Source organism: Bufo gargarizans, chromosome 4 (assembly GCF_014858855.1).
Source record: "Bufo gargarizans isolate SCDJY-AF-19 chromosome 4, ASM1485885v1, whole genome shotgun sequence".
Classification (NCBI taxonomy): Eukaryota; Metazoa; Chordata; class Amphibia; order Anura; family Bufonidae; genus Bufo; species Bufo gargarizans.
The window spans coordinates 77,773,020-77,796,122 of record NC_058083.1 but is presented as its reverse complement, the minus strand read 5'-3'; the positions used below and the strand labels follow the sequence as shown (position 1 = coordinate 77,796,122).

Sequence of the window (23,103 nt, the reverse complement as noted above, 5' to 3'; positions counted from 1 at the left end):
TCCAGGACTACGTTCTCGCTGTCGATGCCTATCACACCGTCATCCAGTATTATCCCGAGCAGGAGCCGCAGTTGCTGAGCGGCATCGGGAGGATTTTTCTTCAGGTAATTGCAGACAAGCCGACCAATGTATTTTCCTTCCTTTTGGTTATGAGATCATTAAATGAAATATTGGGAAAGTGAAGCCTCAGGGGACCTCATTTGTTTTAGTGTTCATCCTGTTAACTGGACACGAGAATTATTAGGTAATGATCAGCGGTGTCTGAAAATGATGTGAGGATGCCAGAATCTTGTGCAGGTAGGGAGCGAGAAGCCTCCCTCTGGAGAATGGGGGAGGGGGAGGCAAAGTGCGAGCCCAAGGCTTAGAAAACTGCGCTATAATCCCCTTGTCAGAGCTATTCTAGTTTCTTACACTGGTTGGCATATCAGTCATGACAGGTGTCCAGAATATCACGTATTCCCGTGTGAGTGCAATAGGCCTTCAGCTGACTGTGACCTTCTTGGCTGCACTGGGCCATACGAGGCCACCGTCTTCAGCCCAGGAGTCCAGGTTCTGCGTCTTGGCCAGGATTATCACTTGCTTTGGTTTTTCTATGCCCATTTCTTTACATATTTCCTTACATATACTTTAGCACCGGCTTAGTAATAGAATCACTGATCAGTGATGTTTTTGAAGCGTGGCAGAAAATTCAGCCCCAAAAAATCCAGAAAAGCACAGGAATGACGTGTATGTTAAAGTGATTCCAAATGCATATTTGCTATGGTCTAAGGCCTCATGCACACAACCGTAGTTTTGGTCCGCATCCGATCCACATTTTTTAAAGGGGTTGTCCGGGTTCAGAGCTGAACCCCGGAAATATCCCCATTTTCACCCCGGCAGCCCCCCTGACAGGAGCATCGGAGCAGTTCATGCTCCGATGCTCTCCTTTGCCCTGCGCTAAATTGCACAGGGCAAAGGCATTTTTAGGAGTTCTAGTGACGAACCAGGGCTCTCCATGGGGCTGCCAGGAAGCCTAGTGACGTCACCGGAACTGATGGGCAGGCTTTAGTGCTGCCCTAGCCAGTAAAACAGCGCTAAAGCCCGTCCATCAGAGCCGGTGACGTCAACGAACACAAAGCTTCCACCCAGCAGTGTGTTATGATAAACAAAAGAGCCCGTGCCCTGCGCGATCTAGCGCAGGGCAAGGGAGCGCATCGGAGCATGAGATGCTCCGATGATGGCCTCAGAGGGGCTGCCTGGGTGAAAATAAGGGGATGTCCGGGTTCAGCTCTAAACCCGGACAACCCCTTTAAGGATTGGATGCGGATCCATTTCAAGGGGGACACAAAAAATACAGACAGCACACCGTGTGCTGTCCGCATCGGTATGTCCATCCTGCAAAAAAGAGAGAACATGTCCTATTCTATTTTTAACATAGGGCTGGACGTGGGGAACTGAGAAATGTGGAACGCACACTGCTGGTATCCGTGTTTTGCAGACCACAAAACGGATACGGTTGTGTGCATGGGGCCTTAAAATGAGTCAATGCTTATACATTCCTGTTATTGCACCCCCTGGTGAACTTCCACCTAATGTGTCCAGTGTCCCATTACTTGAATTAAAAAATGGTTACTCAAAGTGAGACATTTATAAAGAGTAGTATTTTAACCTCTGTCCAGCTGGCGTCAGATGTGCCACGTTATATAATTGTGGGATATCTTGGGCCTTCCGGGCACCAAAAATGTAATCTGTGCCAGCCATTCAAGTACGGTATATTTCAAGTAGATTTTTACCAGTATCCTGAAAATGAGGAATAACAAATATGTGGGCCTACCCAAGCTGGGCCCTATGCCACCCACTGTTTTGAAAGTGGCATGCTTGGCACAACCACCAATAAGTCACCCGATTTTTCTGCGGGCGGGCTTTTCACCAAAACTAGTGACTTTGTGACACCAGAAAACTGTCATAGGGGTGTAATAAATACCCTTAATGTATAGTAGAAACTTGCATACATTTTCATGATCTATGTCCTGTTGGGATATGAGAACACCTCTTCTCTGTTAGTGATTGCAGGTTATAGGGCTGCCGCGTCAGGCTGGGGTCCCAGTACATCCTGGAGCTCTCTGGGATTTACATTCTGATGAGGTATTTTCAGGATAGGTCATCAATATGAGATCCGCAGACTCCTGGCACCCCCGCTGATATCAGCTGTACAAACAGGCTGCGGCACTCCATGAGCGCTTAGGACTCTTCAGTGGCGTATCTAGAAATGACGGCCCCACAGCAAATTTTTGAATGGGGCCCTTCTCCCTCAGTAATTTTTTTCGCAACCCCTTTCTTTCATGCCGCCCCCATTCCTGTGGCTAGTAAAGATCGCTCTCTCAGACCAGGCCCGGCAGCTGTTCCATCCGTTTTATACACTGTCTATACTGTCACTGTTATATAATTTCATTGTGTAATACTGTTGAGGGCTCCCTGACCAAATCCTTTAATCCTCCTCCTACTGGATGGGCCCCTTTTGGCTCAGGGCCTGGGACTCTTCCTAGGCCATACAACTCCACGTTCATCAGTCACATGGAGTAAGTGCAGCTCCATTCATTTGAGCTGCAATACCAAGTACAGCCACTATCCGATGTGCAGCGCTGTGCTTGGTAAGCTGCGAGGGGGGCGCAGCACTCGAAGGAGCCTCCTCAAACTGCTGATCGGTGGGGAGTGCCTAGAGCCTGACCACCATCAATATGAAAATCCTACAGAACCCCTTTAAGTAACTTATGGGGTAGTGTACTTTAAGATGTTTGGTACTGTGAATTGAAAGCATCAATGAGTTTAATATTGTGAAAAAATACATCAGGATTGTATAAAAGATACAGAATGTGTTTGTGGGATCTTGGATAAAGGATGTTCTATGCTATCTGTGCATGTGGTCAGGTTCAGCCTGACAAGATTGTGAGATTTCAGCGCTGACAACTCCTGCAATGAAATAGGCACATCTCTCATTCTGGCAGGGAAGAACTGCAATATGTCACAGGTCTGTCAGCTAGTCAGCACTATCAGTCCAAACCTGATGAGATGGATACGGCTTAGAATTGTTTTATTTTCGTACAGTAGATATCATCACTTGCTTTTTTTTTTTATCATTTTGGCTCTGTAAATTATATATTCCACTGTTGTTGCAGAATGGTGCTCTATGAGCCCGTTTTAACAAGGTAAATGAGGAAAGGGTGTATAAAAAAAATAAAAACTGCTGCTCCTTCCAAAAATGTATATGTGAAAAAATTTTGCATATCAGCCCCTACAAAATTGACATTTTTTTTTCTTTTCTTTTTTTACTTTTTAGTTTACCAGAATGTGAGGCAGCTCTTTATTCCCTTCTCCCAGCAGGAATTCTTAGCACACTGTCAAGCAGTGGAATTATATGCATCCAATCAGCTGCATAGGAGTACAGCCCTCTCTCCCTCCTCCTTTTAAAAGATGCAGCTTTCTCTCTTCGTACCTTTTTTGAATTGCAGGGCTTTTTGCTGGTGTGGTATAACACACTGGAGCTGCATATCCCTCTGCCCTGGCTGTGTGTAGAATAGATAGATAATTTTTTTTCACTACTACGTAAAAACATAGCATTAAAGGGGTCGTCTCTCTTCAGCAAATGGCATGTATCATGTAGAGAAAGTTAATACAAGGCACTTAATAATGTATTGTTATTGTCCATATTGCCTTCTTTGCTGGCTGGATTCATTTTTCCATCACATTATACACTGCACATTTCCAGAGCAGATACGAGGTGGCCAGGATGGGACCTGCCATGCATGCATGTCTATGTGTGCTCCCAGGGTCCTGGCCACCAGGAGGCCCGCGCTTTTTATACTGTGCAAGCAGGACCACTGCTACTGGATAGCTGTCATGGAAAAATGAATCCAGCCAGCAAAGGAGGCAATATGGACAATCACAGTACATTAGTAAGTGCCTTGTATTAACTTTCTCTACATGATAAATGCCGTTTGATATAGTGAGACAACTTCTTTAAAGGGAACCTGTCACCGGGATTTTGTGTATAGAGCTAAGGACATGGGTTGCTAGATGGCCGCTAGCACATCTGCAATACCCCGTCCCCATAGCTCGGTGTGCTTTTATTGTGTAAAAAAAACCCGATTTGATACATATGCAAATTAACCTGAGATGAGTCCTGTCCCTGACTCATCTCACATACAGGACTCATCTCAGGGTAATTTGCATATGTATCAAATAGTTTTTTTTACACAATAAAAGCACACAGAGCTATGGGGACTGGGTATTGCGGATGTGCTAGCGGCCATCTAGCAACTCATGTCCTTAGCTCTATACACAAAATCCCGGCGACAGGTTCCCTTTAAGACTGATGTTTGTGTTAAAAGTTGTGCACAATTTTTGGGTTTCACAGTTTAGATACACAATGTTAGAGGTTGTATCCAAGCCTCTCTGCAGCTGTAAGCCTGTTCTGCACAAAGGATCATAAAGCTGATTTCAGCACAGAATTATTGATCTCGAGCAGATGATGCATCAGACTACCTTACAATGTGCACCTAGGGTCGAGGAACATATCAGACCTAATCATTTGGGCACTCTGTGCGTCCGCCATCTGCTAGCATCGCAGTGTCTTTCATTATTAGCCATGTTTTCTTGTCCTGAGCTTGCGGCTTTCACGAAATCTGAAGAAACAAGAACTTTGTGCACTACTTATTGGCTCATTAATCCTGGATGTTCTGCGGTAACCCTCCTGCTGCTCTCTAATTCAGACTAAAATGATTGAAAGAGAAAACGGGATTGCTGATTTCTTATCTCATTTGGCTTGCTAGAAAGAAAAAAGACGTCTAAAAAAAAAAATCATTCTTCTCCCTCCCGTGGCCTCTGGCCATCCAAAGGAAAGCAGAGCCGACGTCTAATCATACAGTCTGTGTGGCGGTATATTACAGAGACCCTGAACGGAAGCCTCCATGTGAGCTCCTGCCATAGCCGTGTGACCTGTGTGCAGTACATGCATGGATGTGCGTGCAGGGCGGTCATTGCTTGCTGCCATTACATTATAGAGGGCCAAACACGGAGTAGCACAGACATCTTTATTTCTTTTAGGAGATGAGCACTGTCAGCACCCATGGTGTACATCACCCAGCTTTCCAACTGTCACCAGCAAATTGAGTGTTAAACCAGGCACAATGCATTGTAGGGCTAGCTCAGCTGAATGTAATGATACCTTTTATTTTGTTATCGTATTACATTTAATCCATATGCAAATCAAATGAGCAGTTAAGTGCACCTAGGGCTGGCCCAAGCGTTTTTGTGCACCCTTGCCCCTCCTACTTCCTCTGCCAGCCCCTCTTTCTTTCTTGATTGACAGGGCCAGGCGGGATCACTATGCAGGAACCTAGCCCTGTCAGTCAAGGAGAAGGAGGCGTTGGCAGGAGGCGCAAAAGTGCAAATAGAGGCTTGGGCCCGCCCTAAGTGCACTTAACTGCTCATTTGCATATGGATTAAAACAATTATTCTCCAGAATGAGCTGAGCTAGACTGAAGAATAGGATGTAGCTGAGCAACAAGGCGTTGTACCTTGTTTAGCAGTTAGCAGTGAATTTAATGGAGACAGGCGTGCCATCCAGTAGGTAGTTATATTCCACTCTGCATTGTGCTGTTCCTCTGTTATTCCTCCTGGAGATATATGATAGTATGATAGCCTACCTGGTGTTGATATTCTCCTTATCTGTCAGCCTGATAGTGTCAAATCATTGCTCACAGAGTCAGACTTTGTAAGAACATGTCCCAAAGACAAGGGTAAAACTAATGCCCAGTTTTCGATTTATTAATTTCCAGGAGGCATAACCGAGAGCTACAGCAGCATAGATTTCTGAGGAAAGCTCCTCTAGCATTATTTCATGGTGAATGTAAACCTTTATTAAAACAGGCATGTCAGAGAGCTGGCCAATCAGACGGCATGTCTGTAGGCTATCTCACACCTGCATTATAGGTCACGGTTTTCTTTTTCTTTTTTTGTATTTGGGAACCAGGAAGATCAGGATGAATTATAGAATTTCTTTTTATGTTGTATAGTTTGCTATATTTGATCTAGGGGTGTTAAACGTTGCTGGGTTAACCTGTGCATTTAGATGGGGAAAAGGGAAAGTAATTTGGCATTAGTTCAAAATCTCCATAATTATAGATACCGTGCAGAAAAGTAGAAATCTCCCTTCTCCCCGATTGTATATGAATATGGATTATGATCAAAAATATTTCTCATCAAACATCGGAGTCCAGATTTAATGAGCCCTAATCCGTGTGGGAGTCTGTATTTGACAGGTAGTAGGTAATTGAAATTCTAACCTAAAGGTAGTCTGTTACCTACTCTGAGCGTCTTAGATCGTTCAGATCACCTTATAGAACATTTGCCCCCCCCCCCCCATTAAAATAGTACCTCTCTTGTGCCTGTCCCACGTACAGAGCCTGAAAAAAGTATTTTATAAAGTTATGCAAATTAGCTATTGCAAGTGCCCAGTGGTGGAGTTACGGCCACAAGTGCCCAGGCCCCTCAGATAACTGCTCCCCTTGCAGTCATTGGCCCGCCCTCCTCTCCTACGTCATCCTCCTCTGGATTGGAGACCTCGTGCGAGCGCCGGTCACCATGAGACCTGTGCATGCGCACTGTTAAGATCAGTGCCTCCGCCCATAGTGGGCAGAGCAGTGCGCATGTGAGATCTCTGAGCCAGAGCAATAGGATGAAGTAGAAGAGGAGGTCGGGCCAAAGGACTGCAAGGGGAGTGCTTATCTGGGAACATAGCTGAGGGGCCTGGGCACTTGCAGCCGTAACTCCACCCCTGGGCACTTGTGACAGCCAATTTATATAACTTTATAATTAACTTTTTTCAAGATCTCTACGTGGGACAGACGCAACGGATGTACTAATTTAATGGGGGGCAAATGTTCTATAACGCAATCTAAGCGGTCTAAAACACTCAGAGTAGGTGACTGACTCCCTTTAAAATAAAATAAATGAGGTTTGATTTTCCTGCTCCTCCATCCACCATAGAGAGATTGAAGTTGCTCATAGGTATAAAATATGGACTTCACAAATTTCTATGGGATCCACTGACAGTGGGGCTTCGACCAAACCTCAACCCAAACCAGTCTAAAGACTGCTTTCAGAGGAAACCGTAATCCTGCTGGATGGGTTTTTGAGACCTCCTGCAATCAGCTGTAATCTTTGAGGAGAGCCTGTAGAGCTAGGCTGGGTCCTCTCTTGGCCGAGCTCTTTGCAGCCAAATCTACTAGATGTTTGTCCTGAAAGGCAGACCTTCTCTGTTATCTCAGAATGCCCTAATAAGGCCTTCTAAATTAGGGGGCCTCTTATATGCTAAAACGACCTTCATTTTTCAGGTTGGAGACATAAAAACTGCTGAGAAGTATTTTCAAGATGTAGAGAACGTGATCCAGAATCTCGTAAATAAAGATGAAACGCACAATAAGATTATTATTCTGATGAACAGGTAGGTGCGGGTTGTGTACAGGGTTCACCAGGGTATAAAAATGGTTTGACTCCAGGTGTGCCACTTTCTACATGTTATCTAAACCAAGGGGTCTTCTCACTAGTTTAGATTTTCTACCACTTGATAGTCAGGACTCTCCCCTTGTTCTCCGTTTGATGTTGGGACTCTGTAGGACCAGTAGTAGCAGATGATGTTTAAAGCGACCCCCCCCCCCCCCCCCCAGTTCAAGAAAAAAAAAAATCATATTAACTGGGGAAACAAACACTTACTTACATGGTGACCTTATAGATCTGCCTATTCTTGGGCTTCTCTTAAGCCATCCAAGATGCCGCACTGGTTCTCAGACTGCCCGATGCATCCTGTGCATTTCATAATCCAGGCAATTTTCTGCTTGTCCAGCCCTGCTCATATGAGCAGTGCTAGTTAACCCGAGGATAGCAGGAAAAGTCTTGGACTGCCGATGCATAGTGTTTAGGGATGAGCGAATCGACTTCGGATGGAACATCCGAAGTTGATTTGCATAAAACTTCAGTCCAATACTAGCTTGCTCCGTACAGGATTACAATGTATTGACTCAGATGAGCCAAAATGATTGCTTCGTGAAGTCTCGTGAAGTTTCCAGAGTTCTGGAAAGGTTTTTTTACAGTAAAAATTTATCTATGAAGTTATTACGAGAAGTCACTCGAGACTTCGCGAAGTAATAACTTCGGCTCATCTGAGCCAATACATTCTAATACTGTACAGAGCGAGCTTCATCCGAAGTCGATTCGCTCATCCCTAATGGTGTTCATCAGGTAGTCTGAGAAGCGGTGCAGCCATGTATAACATGCATTTTTTTGCTGCGGACATCACCCTCTCCATTGGAAAGGGTGAAATCTGCCTAAATTAACATGCTGCAGATTTCTGATCCACCGCTGGTCAATTCACACTGTGCTTTTTGTTAAATTCTCATCCACTTTGCTGGTACTGTTCAACACTACGGATTTGCCCCGTAAAGATCCATGATGGTAAATCCGCAGCTAATTTGTCGCATGTGGACATAGCCTTGATATGTCCTAGTCCTCTTTCACATGAGCGATACAAATGTTGTCAGGATCTGTTCATCTGAAAAGATGGAAAGGAGGTCACATGTAAGTGTTCTGTTCGTTCCTCAATTAATAAGATTATTATTTTTTTCTTGAACTGGAGGGTCGCTTTAGGGTGTTGTCCAGAAAATAAAAAATTGCCAACAGTGGGGTTAGAGTGGGTTAGAAACTTGCCCATCCCCTGCCACTTCCTTTCCAGTGCTGCCCAGGTCCCCGCTGGTCTCTACTTCCGGGTCCTGTGTCGGCACACAGGAAATTCCCCAGTCACTGGCTGAGGCCAGTCTCCAATCTGGCTAGTAATTGGCTGAGTGAGCATTACCAAGCATTTCCTGTGTGTCCAAATGAGGCCAGGAAGTAGAGACCAGTGGGGACCTGGGCAGCTAAGTACAGAATGGTGGGGGGAGCGGCTGAGGTATTGCTTCCTTTTTAACCCACTCTTCACCTAATGCCACAATTTTTTTTTTTCTTTTCTGCAAAACCCCTTCAATAGGGTTGTCCTATGACAGCAACTTATACCGTCCACAGGAATATTTGATGAATGGGCGTCCGTCTGCTGGGGTTTTCCCACCAATCACTAAAACTGGGCCCATATTGCCTCATTCAATTCGATGGTACCGCCGGAGATAACCAAGTGTTCGTACTCTGCTATTTTTGGACATCGCAGAGAGTTGAATGGCGCACGAGACATGTGGGTCTGCCTCCATTTAAAATGGGTAATGGGGGGCCTAGCAGTCAGACCCTGCTGGTAAAACACTTATCTCCTATCCTGTGGATAGGAGATAAGTGTGCCATCATGGGACAACCCCTTAAATAGTGGGAAGTAATACATTGGCCCATGAATCGGCTCCACTCTGCACCTACATCTTGTCCATTTCTGCTTCACCATAGATTACAATTTTCAGGATCACCAGCTGCTTCCAGAACTTTAGTAAATGTTTCTAAAAACATTTGCACCAACTTTTTAGCACAAAAAGTAGCATAGCTCCGTTAGTAACTGTGGCCACTGTGTATGTTCTATAAGGACCTGTATGTGTGCATGGTATGAAATGAATATTGCATGGAAGGCGGTGAGAAGGGATGATGGGGCTGGGGTTTTTATAGTATTTAAAGGGACACTGACAGGCCCAATTAGCATATTTAGGTATATATACGTCAGTACAGGTCTTATAAAGTCTATTAAAATGATCTAAGTCTCCCCCCTGTCCACCTTATAAATACCAAAATATAAAGTTATATAACCTGCTTGTCCGGTCACCAATCTGCCAAAGGGGCGGCGTTTCATCACAAAATGCGCCCAGCCAGCCGCTCCCAACTGCCGTTCTGAAGCCCCGCCCAGCTCATCAATATTCACTTCGCTGGGCGGCGGCTACAACTGTCCCGACTCAAGTGCCCGGCGCATAAAGCAGAGGCTGCAGCACTTGAGTCCGGAGAGTTGTAGCCGCCGCCCAGCAAAGTGAATATTGATGAGCTGGGCGGGGCTTCAGAACAGCAGTTGGGAGCGGCTGGCTGGGCGCATTTTGTGATGAAACGCCGCCCCTTGGGCAGATTGGTGACCGGACAAGCAGGTTATATAACTTTATATTTTGGTATTTATAAGGTGGACAGGGGGGATACTTAGATCATTTTAATAGACTTTTTAAGACCTGTACTGACGTATATATACCTAAATATGCTGATTGGGCCTGTCAGTGTCCCTTTAAAAATGAAATCTTAAAAAACATTGTATTTAAAAAGAAATACGAGTATAATATAGCTGCACATCCATTTGCACGGTGTCCCAGCTTGTTCACAATATGTTTCCCTTTCCAGAGCTTTTCTACATCTGGGTCAGAATAACTTTTCAGAAGCTCATAAATTCTTCACAGAGGTTCTGAAGTTGGACCCCACAAATACCGTGGTAAGTGACTTCTAGGCAATACTGTATATGAACATAGGTCATTAAAAGGGTTGTGTCATTTCATACATTGGGGGCATATCGCTAGAACGGAGCCTACAAAGCGTCTAAAACGCTGGTCTTAATAAATTGCCCCAAAATGTTCTAAATCTTTTCCAATTTATTGAAAAGGTAAAACTAAAATCTTGCATTGACATAAGTATTCCGACTGAAGCACTTTTAGCAGTGATCACAGCCTCCAGTCTTCTTGGGGATGAAGCTTGCACACCTGGAGCTTTTCTGCCATTCTTCTGTGCAGATCCTCTCAAGCTCTGTCAGATTGGATGGAGACTTTGGGTTGACAGCCATTTTCAGGTCTCTCCAGAGATGTTAGACTGGGTTCAAGTCAGGGCTATGGACCTTCACAGAGTTGTCCTTAAGCCACTCCTGTGTTGTGTTGTCTTGTCTGTGTGCTTAGGGTCTGTGTGCTGAGGTCCAGAGCTCTCTGGATCAGGTTTTCATTAAGAATATCTTTTGTACTTTACTCAGTTCAGCTTTCCCTCAACCCTGACCAGTTTACTTGTCCCAGCCGCTACAAAAAACCTCCACAACATGATGCTGCCACCACCATACTTGACTATAGGGATATTATTGGGCAGGTGATAAACAGTGCCTGGTTTCCTCCAGACATGATGCTTAGAATTGAGGCAAAAAAGTATAATCTTGGTGTCATCAGACCAGAAAATATTGTTTCTTATAGTCTGAGAGTCCTTTAGCGGGCTTTCATGTGTCTTTTCTTAAGACAGGTTTTTTTTTCTCCGGTCACTCTGCCATAAAGCCCAGATTGGTGAAGATCTGCAGTGATGGTTGACCTTCTGTAAGTTTCTCCCAAATACAGGATCCTTTGGAGCTCACGCAAAGTGACCACTGGATTCTTAGTAACCTCTCTTAGCAAGGTCCCTTTTCCTAATTACTTAGTTTGGTGTGGCGGCCAGCTCAATTAGGAGTGCTTGTTGTTCCAAACCTCTTCCATTTAAAGGGTTTCTGTCATCAGAATTAACCCTATTAAACTAGCTGACATTAGCGATGTGCTAATGTCAGCTGAACCTAACTAGCCTATTCCTACTTATATCTATGCCCCCGTTACGCCAGAAATCTAACTTTTATAATATGCTAATTGGCTTCAAGGAGCAGGGGGGGGGGCATTGCCCCTGCTCCTAGAAGCACCGTTCTCCCACCTCTGGACGCGCCCCACTGCACTTGATTGACAGGGCCAGGCAGCCTTGGTCTCCTCCTGCCGACCGTGTCTGCCTTGTATCTCGCGCCTGCGCGGTCCCGTTTAGTGTTCGGCGCAGGCACAGTGAGAGAGCACGGAACGTGACGGCGCAGGCACGAGATACAAGGCAGACACGGCCAGCAGGAGGAGACCAAGGCTGCCTGGCCCTGTCAATTAAGTGCAGTGGGGCGCGTCCAGAGGTGGGAGAACAGAGCTTCTAGGAGCAGGGGCAACGCCCCCCCCCCCCCCCTGCTCCTAGAGGCTAATTAGCATATTATAAAAGTTAGATATCTGGCGTAACGGGGGCATAGATACAGGTAGGAATAGGCTAGTTAGGTTTAGCTGACATTAGCACATCGCTAATGTCAGCTAGCTTAATAGGGTTAATTCTGATGACAGAAACCCTTTAAGAATTATGGAGACCAGTGTGCTCTTGGGAACTGTCAGTGGAGCAGAAATTTTTTGTACCCTTCTCCAGACCTGCTTCCACACAATCCTGTCTCTGAGCTCTACAGGCAGCTCTTCCCTCCTCATGGCTTGGTTTTAGCTTTGATATTCATTGTCAGCTGTGAGACCTTATATAGATAAGGATGTGTCTTTACAAATCATGTCTAATCAACTGAATTTACCACTGATTGACTCGAATCATGCCTCATGTACACGACTAGGGATGAGTGAATCAACTTTGGATGAAACATCCAAAGTCGATTGACATAAAACTTTGTTTCAATACTGTACGGAGCTGAGCAGCAGCGCTATAATTTTTACTGCCTATTTTAGGAAGATGGTGGTATTGCAGCCCACAAATATCCCATCTTTTATTGTTCTGGTTTCATTTTTTATTACCTGAAGAACAGTGCAAATTTATTTTGGCACCTTCTTATTGTTGATTTTTTGAATTTTTTATATCCCCTTATTAATTTTCTTGCTTTTTATAAATGGAGGGGAAAAAAGTATCATTTTGTGGGAAGAAAAAGCCAGCAAGGACATCTAGCCTTGTGCTGCAGTCAGCATCATTGATGAGGGTATCGATCTTTGCTTTATTGTTGCCTCTCATTCCCAAACTGTTGTTTTCCAGGCAAATAACAATGCAGCCGTCTGTCTGCTTTATTTGGGCAAATTAAAGGATTCCCTCAGGCATCTGGAAGGATTGGTTCAGCAGGACCCCAAACACTATCTCCACGAGAGTGTTCTCTTCAATTTGACAACTATGTATGAGCTGGAGTCCTCCCGCAGTATGCAGAAGAAGCAAGCTCTGCTGGAGGCGGTAGCTGTCAAGGAAGGTGACAGCTTTAACACTCAGTGTCTGAAGCTGCTATAATTCCTTTACTGCTACATCTCCTCACAGTGCGAAGAGACTGCAAAATAATTCCGTGTACATATTTCAGCTTGAAAATGTAAATGTTATTCTGAGGTTAAATACTAGAATGTAAATGAACGTTCAGATTTTCTTCTACACTCTGAATCTTCTCAATAAACATTGCACCATGTCGTCTTTGTGTGTTTGCGTGCTAAGCGGTTTTGTCTTGTAGCCCTTCTGGTTAAGGGTTAAACAGAGCGGGTCATGTTTTAAACCATTAGTGCAGCAAATAATTATTCATCTGCGTGAGTTACATTTAGAATATCATTCTTAGAACGAAGAGGCTGCCAAGCTTGGTACAGTACCAGCCATCAAAATCTCCGACACGGACACTTCTTGAGATGTACCTTGTAGTGCCAACTTCACAGTTGGGACCCTTATACATCATGTTCAGAAGATATGCTCCCCCCTTTTTTTTTTTTTTTTTGGTGTACCAATAAGAGGATGCAATCTTGTAACAAAGGATCAACGGATGGAAGAAATTTTGTGTAAAAAAAAAAATGTTCCCTACGTGCAAAGATCAAAAAAGACCCAAGGCTGGAATCACACAAGCAATTTTTGTGGTAGTTTTTTGAGAATCCAGCAAATGGAAAAGTATCCACTCCTGTATTATAAATTGCATTTATGATTCTATTTTTACTTCTGTCTGAGACATATTTGTTCCTGAAATTGGTAGAATCTCAGCATGCCACTTTGCTGGTACTGTTTAACACTACAGTTTTGCCCCATAAAGATCCATCCATGATGGTAAATCCGCAGCTAATTTGTCACATGTGAACATAGCCTTGATATTTCCTAGTCCTCTTTCACATGAGCGATTACAAATATTGTCAGGATCTGTTCAGGATAAAACTGATTGTTTTGCACACAAGTTGAATACTTTTTTGTCTGGGAATTGCATTCAGTGTTTCCTTTGTAGCAAGAGAACCAAAAAGTGCATTCCCAAATAGACCCACACCAAAAATAACAGATTAATATATATAAATCTTTATTGGAAACCAACAAGTTAAAAAAGCTGGAGATCTTCAGACAATAATTACGCTAGAAGAATCTCCACTAGGGCAGGGCTTGACAAATTTCCTTGGAATCTAGGAGCCAGCTAAAAAAGTTAGGATCCAGGCGGAGCCGCGTCATAAAGCCCCTAGTAGGTTCCCCCATAGTGCTCCCCCCCCCCCACTTTTCCATAGAGCCCCCCCAATAATGCTGTATACCATGTTGCATATACCGCCGCTCCGTCCCCTATTGACTATAATGGGAACGGGGCGGAGCTCCGTTGCAGCACGGCAGTTCCCGGTGAGAGGCCGCCGGACTAAAAAGTTGGACATGCAGTACTTTTAGTCCGGCGGCCTTTCACCATGCACTGCCATGCTGCGCTGGAGCTCCGCCCCTATTATAGTCAATGGGGACGGAGCGGTGGTCCGGCGAAACATCGGAAGGACGGATCCGACAGGGTGAAAAGCCTGCCGGATCCGTCCTGCCGCAAGTGTAAAAGTACCCTTCGTTATATAGCTACTGAATGAGACAGAAGAAGGGATGCCTTTAACATATATATCTCTCCTTAAGAAGCCAATTTGATCCTAAAGGGTTAGATCAAACTGTAATCTAAACTGTCCTGTCCCTTCTCTTGTCTCTCTGCTCCAGTCCCTTAATCTTATCACTGCTGCAAAAGCATCAGCCTCAGTGTGAACTGTTCTAGTGACTCATGGCTCTTTTAACTCAAAGAATCGAATGAGTCACATCTTTAGATTCTTTTAACCTGTGACTCATTCGATTCTCAGACTCCCTGTACTTGTCAGTGACTCAGACTCAAAGCTGCTAGTGCTTGCCTTGCCTCAGCTCTGATTGGTTGGTGGGCGGGGAGGAGAGGGGCTGGCAGAAGCGGCTTCCACTCTAGGATCAGATTACACTCCTCCCGAGCCCCTCCCCTTCCTGCTGCCAGCGGCTCTGCTATTGTGTGCTGTGACGGAGCTGTTTCAAACTGTGCTGCCTCCGGACAGAGCGGCAGCTCCGCACCCATCACCCGGGCACCTTTGAAAACGGGCTGACAAATACCCAAGCGCCAGGTCTAAATGGCACGGCTGTCGTGTGTATCAGCTAGGTGGGGCTGGGGGCCGGCATCTAATTTTGTAATGGCAGCGGGGCCCTGTGCAGTCACTGTATTCTATTGCATCGGGCACCGCTCACTGTACTAATCGTATCTACGGTAAGGCAAGGCAATGTTTAACTATAGAATATGTTTGATCCAGCAGCCTGTACTTACGACCGCAGGAGGCTGGGCGTGCACTGGCAGCGTAACTTCCTACATCATGTGCCCGCTCCGCCCACTTTATGAATGAAGCAGGCGGCGTGGGCACGTGACGTAGTGAGTTACGCTGCCAGTGCCAGCCTCCTGCCTGCTATGGTCATAAGTACAGCCTGCTGGATCGAACATATTCTATTGGTAAACATTGCCTGCAGTTACCGTAGATACGATTAGTACAGTGAGCGGGGCTCTGTGCAATAGAATACAATGACTGCACTGGGCCCCCGAGCCATTACAAACAGGTTCTTGGGAGAGGTAATTGTCTTTGGTTATTGCCAACTGGTTCAGGACCCGACTAGAGGGACTGCTATACTTGACTTAGTATTAACCAATAGGCCTGACAGAACAACAGACGTGCAGGTTGGGGGACACCTGGGCAATAGTGACCATAAAGTAATAACCTTCCAATTATCATTCAAAAGAGCGTTTCTACAGGGAGGAACAAAAATATCATAGAACTGTAAAGAGAGCAATAAATAACAAAAATAAGGCATATAAATCACTAAAACAGCAGGGTAGCGCGGAAGCACTAAAAAAAGGAAAAAAATAGAACATGTAAAAAACAAATAAAAGCGGCCAAACTAGAGACCGAGCGATTAATTGCCAAAGAGAGTAAAACTAACCCTAAAATGTTCTTCAATTATATAAATGTTAAAAAGTATAAATCTGAATGTGTCGGCCCTTTAAAGCGTAATGAGGGGGGTGTTGCAGAGAGCGACAGAGAAAGCAAAGCTGTTAAATTTTTTTTATGTATTCACTGAGGAAAATAAACTGTCAGATGAAATGCTGAATGTAAAAATAAATTCCCCATTAAAAGTGTCCTGTCTGACCCAGGAAGAAGTACAACAGCGACTTAAACAGATTAAAATAGACAAATCGCCAGGACCTGATGGCATACACCTCCATATCCTAAGGGAATTAAGTAATGTCATAGCCAGACCCTTATTTCTGATATTTGCAGACTCTATACTGACAGGGAATGTCCCACAGGATTGGCGCATAGCAAATGTGGTGCCAATATTCAAAAAGGGTCTAAAAACAGAGCCTGGAAACTATAGGCCGGTAAGTTTAAAGGGATTCTGTCGCCAGGTTTCACCCCTGTCAGCTAAACATATGCTGATGTTCAGGGCCTCATCAGGATTCCTAATGTGGGCTTCTAAATGTGAGCCGTAGCCCTTTTTTGCTAAAAAAAAAATAAACAGGTTTTATTAACCTGTCACTCAAAGAAATAAGGTGTGCGCGTTCGCACAGGGCTCTGAGAGGCTGGCGCCAGAGTGCAGGTCATACCTGGGTTGAGCGAAGTGCCGGCGCATGCGCACTTCGCTTTAAGAAGCCAAATCGAGAAGTGCGCACGCGAGATCTTGCAGGAGGAGGAGAAGGGGGAGGGAGAGCGAGCGAGAGGCGGCACAGAGGATTAGGAGGCCATGGGCACGAACGGCGGTGGGTGCGGCCAGCACCTTGCATCCCTTGACGTCCCCTTAGCAAAATAAGGCTACGGATCACATTTAGAAGCCCACATTAGGAATCCTGATGAGGCCCTGAACATCAGCATATGTTTAGCTGACAGGGGTGAAACCTGGTGACAGAATCCCTTTAACATCTGTTGTGGGTAAACGGTTTGAAGGATGCTATCTTAGAGCATCTCAACGGAAAAAGGCAAATAACGCCATATCAGCATGGCTTCATGAGGGATCGGTCATGCCAAACTAAATTAATCAGTTTCTATGAGGAGGTAAGTTCTAGACTTGACAGCGGCGAATCAATGGATGTCGTATATCTGGACTTCTCCAAAGCATTTGACACTGTACCACATAAAAGGTTAGTATATAAAATGAGACTGCTCGGACTGGGAGAAAACATCTGTATGTGGGTAAGTAACTGGCTGAGTGATAGAAAACAGAGGGTGGTTATTAGTGGTACACACTCAGATTGGGTCACTGTCACTAGTTGGGTACCTAAGTGGTCAGTATTGGGCCCTATTCTCTTCAATATATTTATTAATGATCTTGTAGAAGGCTTGCATAGTAAAATATAAATTTTTGCAGATGACACTAAACTGTGTAAAGTAATTTACACTGAAGAGGACAGTATACTATTACAGAGGGATCTGGATAGATTGCAGGCTTGGGCAGAGAAGTGGCAGATGCGTTTTTCATGTGTGTGAAGACAAACTGAAGGAAAACAATCTACATCAGTGGAAAACCCATTGCATCTGGAACCCTTCAGTTTTTCATGCAAGCCCCATTCATTTCCAGAGCTGTTTGAAAAGCGCACAGTATAGAATATGCTGCGATTTTTATTTTATTTTTTTTCTTCTCCTGAATGCAAGGATGATGCATAAAAAATGACCCAAACAACTAAAATGAATGGGTCAGGATTTAGTCTGGATGCTATACGTTCATTACATGTATCGCATCTGGACAGAAAGATTGTGTGAAAGAGGCCCTAGGATACAGCCACACGGTCAGGTTTCCTGGTGCAGTTGTGGAAGCCAAAATGCAGTTGTGGAATCCTGACCATGTGGATGTACCCTTATTCTAGTGGATGTTAGGAGAGCACCACTTATGGCTGACACTACATTGTAGAGGCTTGTCACTGAGCGGCATAGAAATTTTAATTCATTATGCAGGAGCTCTACCTCCCTCCTTCCTCTCTTCCACTGCTTCTTGTGTCAGGAATCTGTAGTTTTGGTATTCTGTTCCAGAAAGAACCCAAGAAAAAGTCAACAGTACAGTGGTCCCTCAAGTATTAATTGGTTCCAGGGCGACCATTGTATGTTGAAACCATTGTAAGTTGAGTAATCGGTTCCAAAGCCCAAAAATGTCATCCGAGATAAGAGAAAATGAAGATTTAATAAAAATAAGCAGATAACTAAGACCTTACATATAACAGTCCAGGAATAGCTGCTAACTAGCCACTAATCCAGCTATTATATCGGAGAAGAGTCCTTGATTGGTTGGATCTGAGTTGGAGACATTGTATGTTGAGTCTAGTTTCAACTTGCGATGGGTCAGAAAGGAACATTGTATGTTGAAAATATTGTATTCTGAGGCCTTTGTATCTTTGAAGGATCACTGTAAATGAATGTAGACTGGGATAAACATGTCTATCCTAACAGAAAAATAAAAAGGAAATAATAGGACAGCAGACTGGATGGACAATGTGGTCTTTTTTCTCCTGTCCTAATGTTTTTAAGTGCTGAAATACATGGTATTGAGAGGACATGGTAAGGGAAGATGAACATGTTCTTTTAAAGTTTACTATCTGCTTGTGATCTACGGGACCTTGCAGAATAGCTCCTTAGCGGCACACCCATTGCATCTTGTTTTTGTCCCCGGTTATCACTTCCTTAAAGGTGGATTACACGAGAGTAGTGAAGATCATATCTGAATGAGCTCATGAACAGGTTTATTTTTATCTGGCAAAGGAACGTCTAAATCTTCCACCTCTACGACGTCCTCTGTGCACTGAACATGAAGCATCTTACATCACATTAATACATCAGACTAGTAAGCTATACTTCAGAGATCCTCGCACCTTGTGCGCTGGTGGAATACAGATTATGTTCCCACTGCAGCTTCCATATTGAAGACTTTTTCACGTTGTGCTTCTGGGGCCCAGTGCGTTTTCTATAATTCATGGATTATTCCCTCTCTAGTTCAGCGGCCTGCTCGCTTCCAGGTGTGCACACGATCCCTGGATGTATTACACCATTGTTTCCTGCCGAGAAAGCCAGTAATCACAGCAGAAGGTTCTGATAAATGTGTCTGTACCTCTGCAAATATATGTGTGTGCTGCACCACAGAGGAGATAGCAGCTGCCTCCTCTAAGATTCAGCCTTACCCAGATCATTGCAATGTGAAGAATAATTACCAGTTTCATCCCAGAACTATTCCATCATTAGTGAAAAGCTGTCCCCAAATATTTAGTTTTTATTTGTAATGCATATTGGTTAGAAGCTGTTCACACTGGTGTTAGGCTGCCAATACATGAAGCACTAGTGTGCCACATGGCACTGTACCACTGTGTGTGTGGAGGACACCCTCAGGACTTTGCTGATGTTTGCAGGATAGCACGTGCTGTACTATTCTACACCAAAAAGTGAACCTAATGTTTCCATTTATAAGCCTTCAAGTACATCACTATATCGAAGGTCCATATCAGTCAGTCATAACATTAAAACCATGTGCCATGTATTATGAAGTTGTGCTGCGGCAGTACCCCAGAACAGGGTATCTGCAAATTGTTCTTGTCATTTGAAGGTTATTTAATGTTCCAATGCATTGTATTGCACCTGCATAGCTTTGTATGAATTAGTTGGGGTTAACAACTCTGACTCAGTCCCTATAGGAAGCTGGGAGTTGGACTTTCGTCGCCAGTTTGAGGAAGTGAGAAAAGCTACATGTGCTTACTCATAGAAACATAGGGGGTTATTTATCAGAGGGGTGTAAAGTAAAACTGGCTTAGTTTCCTATAGCCACTCCTTTGGAAAATGAAAGGTGGAATCTGATTGGTTGCTATGGGCAACTAAGCCAGTTCTACTGTACACCAGTTTGATAAATGACCCCAATAGTTTGTAAGGCTGAAAAAGACACCTGCCCATCCAGTTCAGCCTGTTAGCCTGCAAGCTGATCCAGAGGAAGACAAAAAAAAACAACAACATTTGAGCCTTCTCCAGAAATCTAGCAACTATAACCTGTAATATTATTACCCAGGCCCCTCTTGAACTCCCCTTAAGAGGACTAGGCCTACACCCCAGAGAATCACTATCCCTGAGAGATCCACAGAGAGAAAACCATCTCTACAGTACTAAACAAAGAGAAAGAACTAAAAGGTCCAGAATCTGGGCGGCCGAGCACTGGAGTCAGTCATTAGGGTATTTGCGGTTTGATCCTTTCAAGACTTTATTTTTAGTTTTCGTTTAATACTCCCTGCCTTCCTGGAGCCATAACTTTTTTATTTTTGCATTTCATGGCCATCTGAGGCTTATTTTTGTAGGACAAGTTGCATTTTCTAATTTACTAGTACATATGATGTCTTGAGAAAACGAAAAAAAATCCAAATGCATGGAATTGGAACAAAAAAAATTTTCTGCCAGTTGTATGGGTTTTGTTTTAACATCGTTCCGTATGCAGTAAAACTGGCACTTGCCTCTCGTTCTCTGTGTCAGTACAATTACAACGATACCACATCTATATTTTCTTGTGTTTTAATACCGAAAAAATAAAAAATTGGAAAAAATGTTTTTTTTTTATTTTCCATTTTCTGACCCCCATAATTTTTATATAGTTATGTCTACAGAGCTGTGTGGGGGGGCTTATTTTTTGTGGAATTATCTGTATTTTTTATTGATACCAATTTGGGGTGTGTATGACTTTTTGATCACATTTTATTCAATTTGTCACTTATTTTCAATCTTTTTGAGATGAGGTGACAAAAAAAATTACATCGGCCATTTTTATATATTTTTTTCATTACCAAATTCGCCATATGGAATAAATATTTTTAGATTTTAATAGTACAGGCGTTTTCAGATGCTGCAATGCCTATGATGTTTATTTTTTTATTATTGTCATTTTGGTGAAGGGGTGATTTTGAATTTTATATATTTTTATAAACTTTTTACATTTACAACTTTTTTTTAGGCCTAACTGCATGCCATCGTCAGATTTCCGATTCTATTTATCAATGGAATCAAATCCATTTATAAATAGAAGATTTAGTATGTTACAATGTAGTGCTGCCACCTGCAGGCCTACATTGGAATATACCTGTGAAAGGTGTTGGAGCCTCTAGCAGGCCCCAGACTTCAACTAACAAACAGCTTCCCTAATTGCCATGTGGGGGAGCCATTCCAGGCCCGGAAGTACAGCACTTCCAGGTTTTTCACACATTTGACCCCTGCATGTGAGGGGTTACATGCCTGCAATTGAAGTTATCACCGATCACAAACATTAATCTCGGGTGTCTGCTGTATGAAATGGCAAAAACCCTTCCACACTTTGACACTGTCCTGGCCAGTCATATCTTCACCCTGTACAGACAAATTTGCAAGTACCTTATTGCCAGCCTTAGATTTTGCAGAAAGAAAGACTTGGGAAAGATAGAGGAAAGGAGTACTACAACCTTGCATATATCCATACACCGCTATCTGCAAAGATTTGCACTGTATGATACCGTTGGATTCCAAAATCGGCTCGGATGCGGACCAAAACAACGGTCGTGTGCATGAGGCATTACTGTGATAGTAACCAAGATGACAAAGGACATGCATTTGCACTAATATAATGCAAAACCTAATTGCCACTTAAAGCTAGATATACAGTATTGTGCAAAAGTTGTAGGCAGGCGCGGAAAGAATTATTTTTAAAAAAATAGAAGTGTTGTTAGTTTACACTTTATCAATTAACAAAATACAAAGTGAAAGAACAAACAAGAAATATAAATCCAATCAATATTTGGTGTGACCACCGTTTGCCTTCAAAACAGCATCAATTCTTCAAGGTACACGTGCACACAGTTTTGGAGGAGCTTGGTAGGGAGGTTGTTCCAGACATGTTGGAGAACTAACCACAGATCTTGGATGTAGGCTTGCTGGTGATGTTGAGATCAGGGTGCTGTGGGGGCCATATCATCACTTCAAGGACTCTTTATAGTGAAGTTAGTTCTTTAATGGCATTGGCTGTATGTTTGGGGTCTCTGTCCTGCTGCAGAAAAAATTTGGAGCCAGTCAGACGCTTCCCTGCTGGTATTGCTTGATGGATAAGTACAGTGCTGCCCATAATTATTCATACCCCTGGCAAATTTTGACTTAAAGTTACTTTTATTCAACCAGCAAGTAATTTTTTGACGGGAAATGACATAGGTGTCTCCCAAAAGATAAGACAATGTACAAGAGGCATTACTGAGCAAAAAGTGTCCAGTCCAAAATTATTTATACCCTTCTCAATAGTCAATAGAAAAACCTTTATTGGCTATTACAGCAATCAAACAATTCCTATAATTGCAGACCAGCATTTTGCATGTCTCCACAGGTATTTTTGCCCATTCATCTTTAGCAATGAGCTCCAAATCTTTCAGGTTGGAGGGTCTTCTTGTCGTCACCCTGATCTTTAGCTCCCTCCACAGATTCTCAATTGGATTCAAGTCTGGACTCTGGCTGGGCGACTCCAAAACGTTAATGTTGTTTGTTAACCACTTCTTCACCACTTTTGCTATGTGTTTTGGGTCATTGTCATGCTGAAATTATCCACTGGTGCCCAAGGCCAAGTTTCTCTGCAGACTGCCTGATGTCGTTGAGAATCCTCATGTATTGCTCTTTTTTCATTGTGCCTTTTACTGTGATTAGGTTCCCTGGTCCATTGGCTGAAAAACACCTCCAAAGCATTATGTTCCCACCACCTTGTTTGACAGTGGGGATGGTGTTCTTTGGGTTGAAGGCGTCTCCTTTTTTACGCCAAATGAAGGAATCTGTGACCAAACAATTCAATTTTTGTTTCATCTGACCCTAACACAGAAGACCAGAAGTCGTCTTCTTTGTCCAGATGAGCTTTTGCAAAGGCTAAGCGAGCTTTTGTGTGCCTTATCTGGAGAAGTGGCGTCCTCCTTGGTCTGCATCCGTGGAACCCAGCAGTGTGCAGTGTCCGTTGGATTGTCCGCCTTGAGACATTGCCACCAGCAGAGCTTTTTCAAACCTCTAACTATCCTCCTGGCCAGCACAGGTG

The 23,103-nt window shown here is 43.7% G+C and overlaps 1 protein-coding gene across 1 annotated transcript in view; it reads left to right on the top strand.

Moving 5' to 3' along the window:
- Window positions 1-13,216, top strand: part of TRAPPC12 (trafficking protein particle complex subunit 12) — a 113,377-nt gene extending 100,161 nt beyond the window's left edge. Inside the window, 4 exon segments of the mRNA XM_044291251.1 lie at window positions 6-104; window positions 7,374-7,483; window positions 10,378-10,465; window positions 12,796-13,216. Of these exon segments, the coding sequence (XP_044147186.1) occupies window positions 6-104; window positions 7,374-7,483; window positions 10,378-10,465; window positions 12,796-13,038 (540 nt within the window). The 3' untranslated portion in view covers window positions 13,039-13,216.
- The last annotated feature ends 9,887 nt before the right edge of the window (window positions 13,217-23,103 follow it).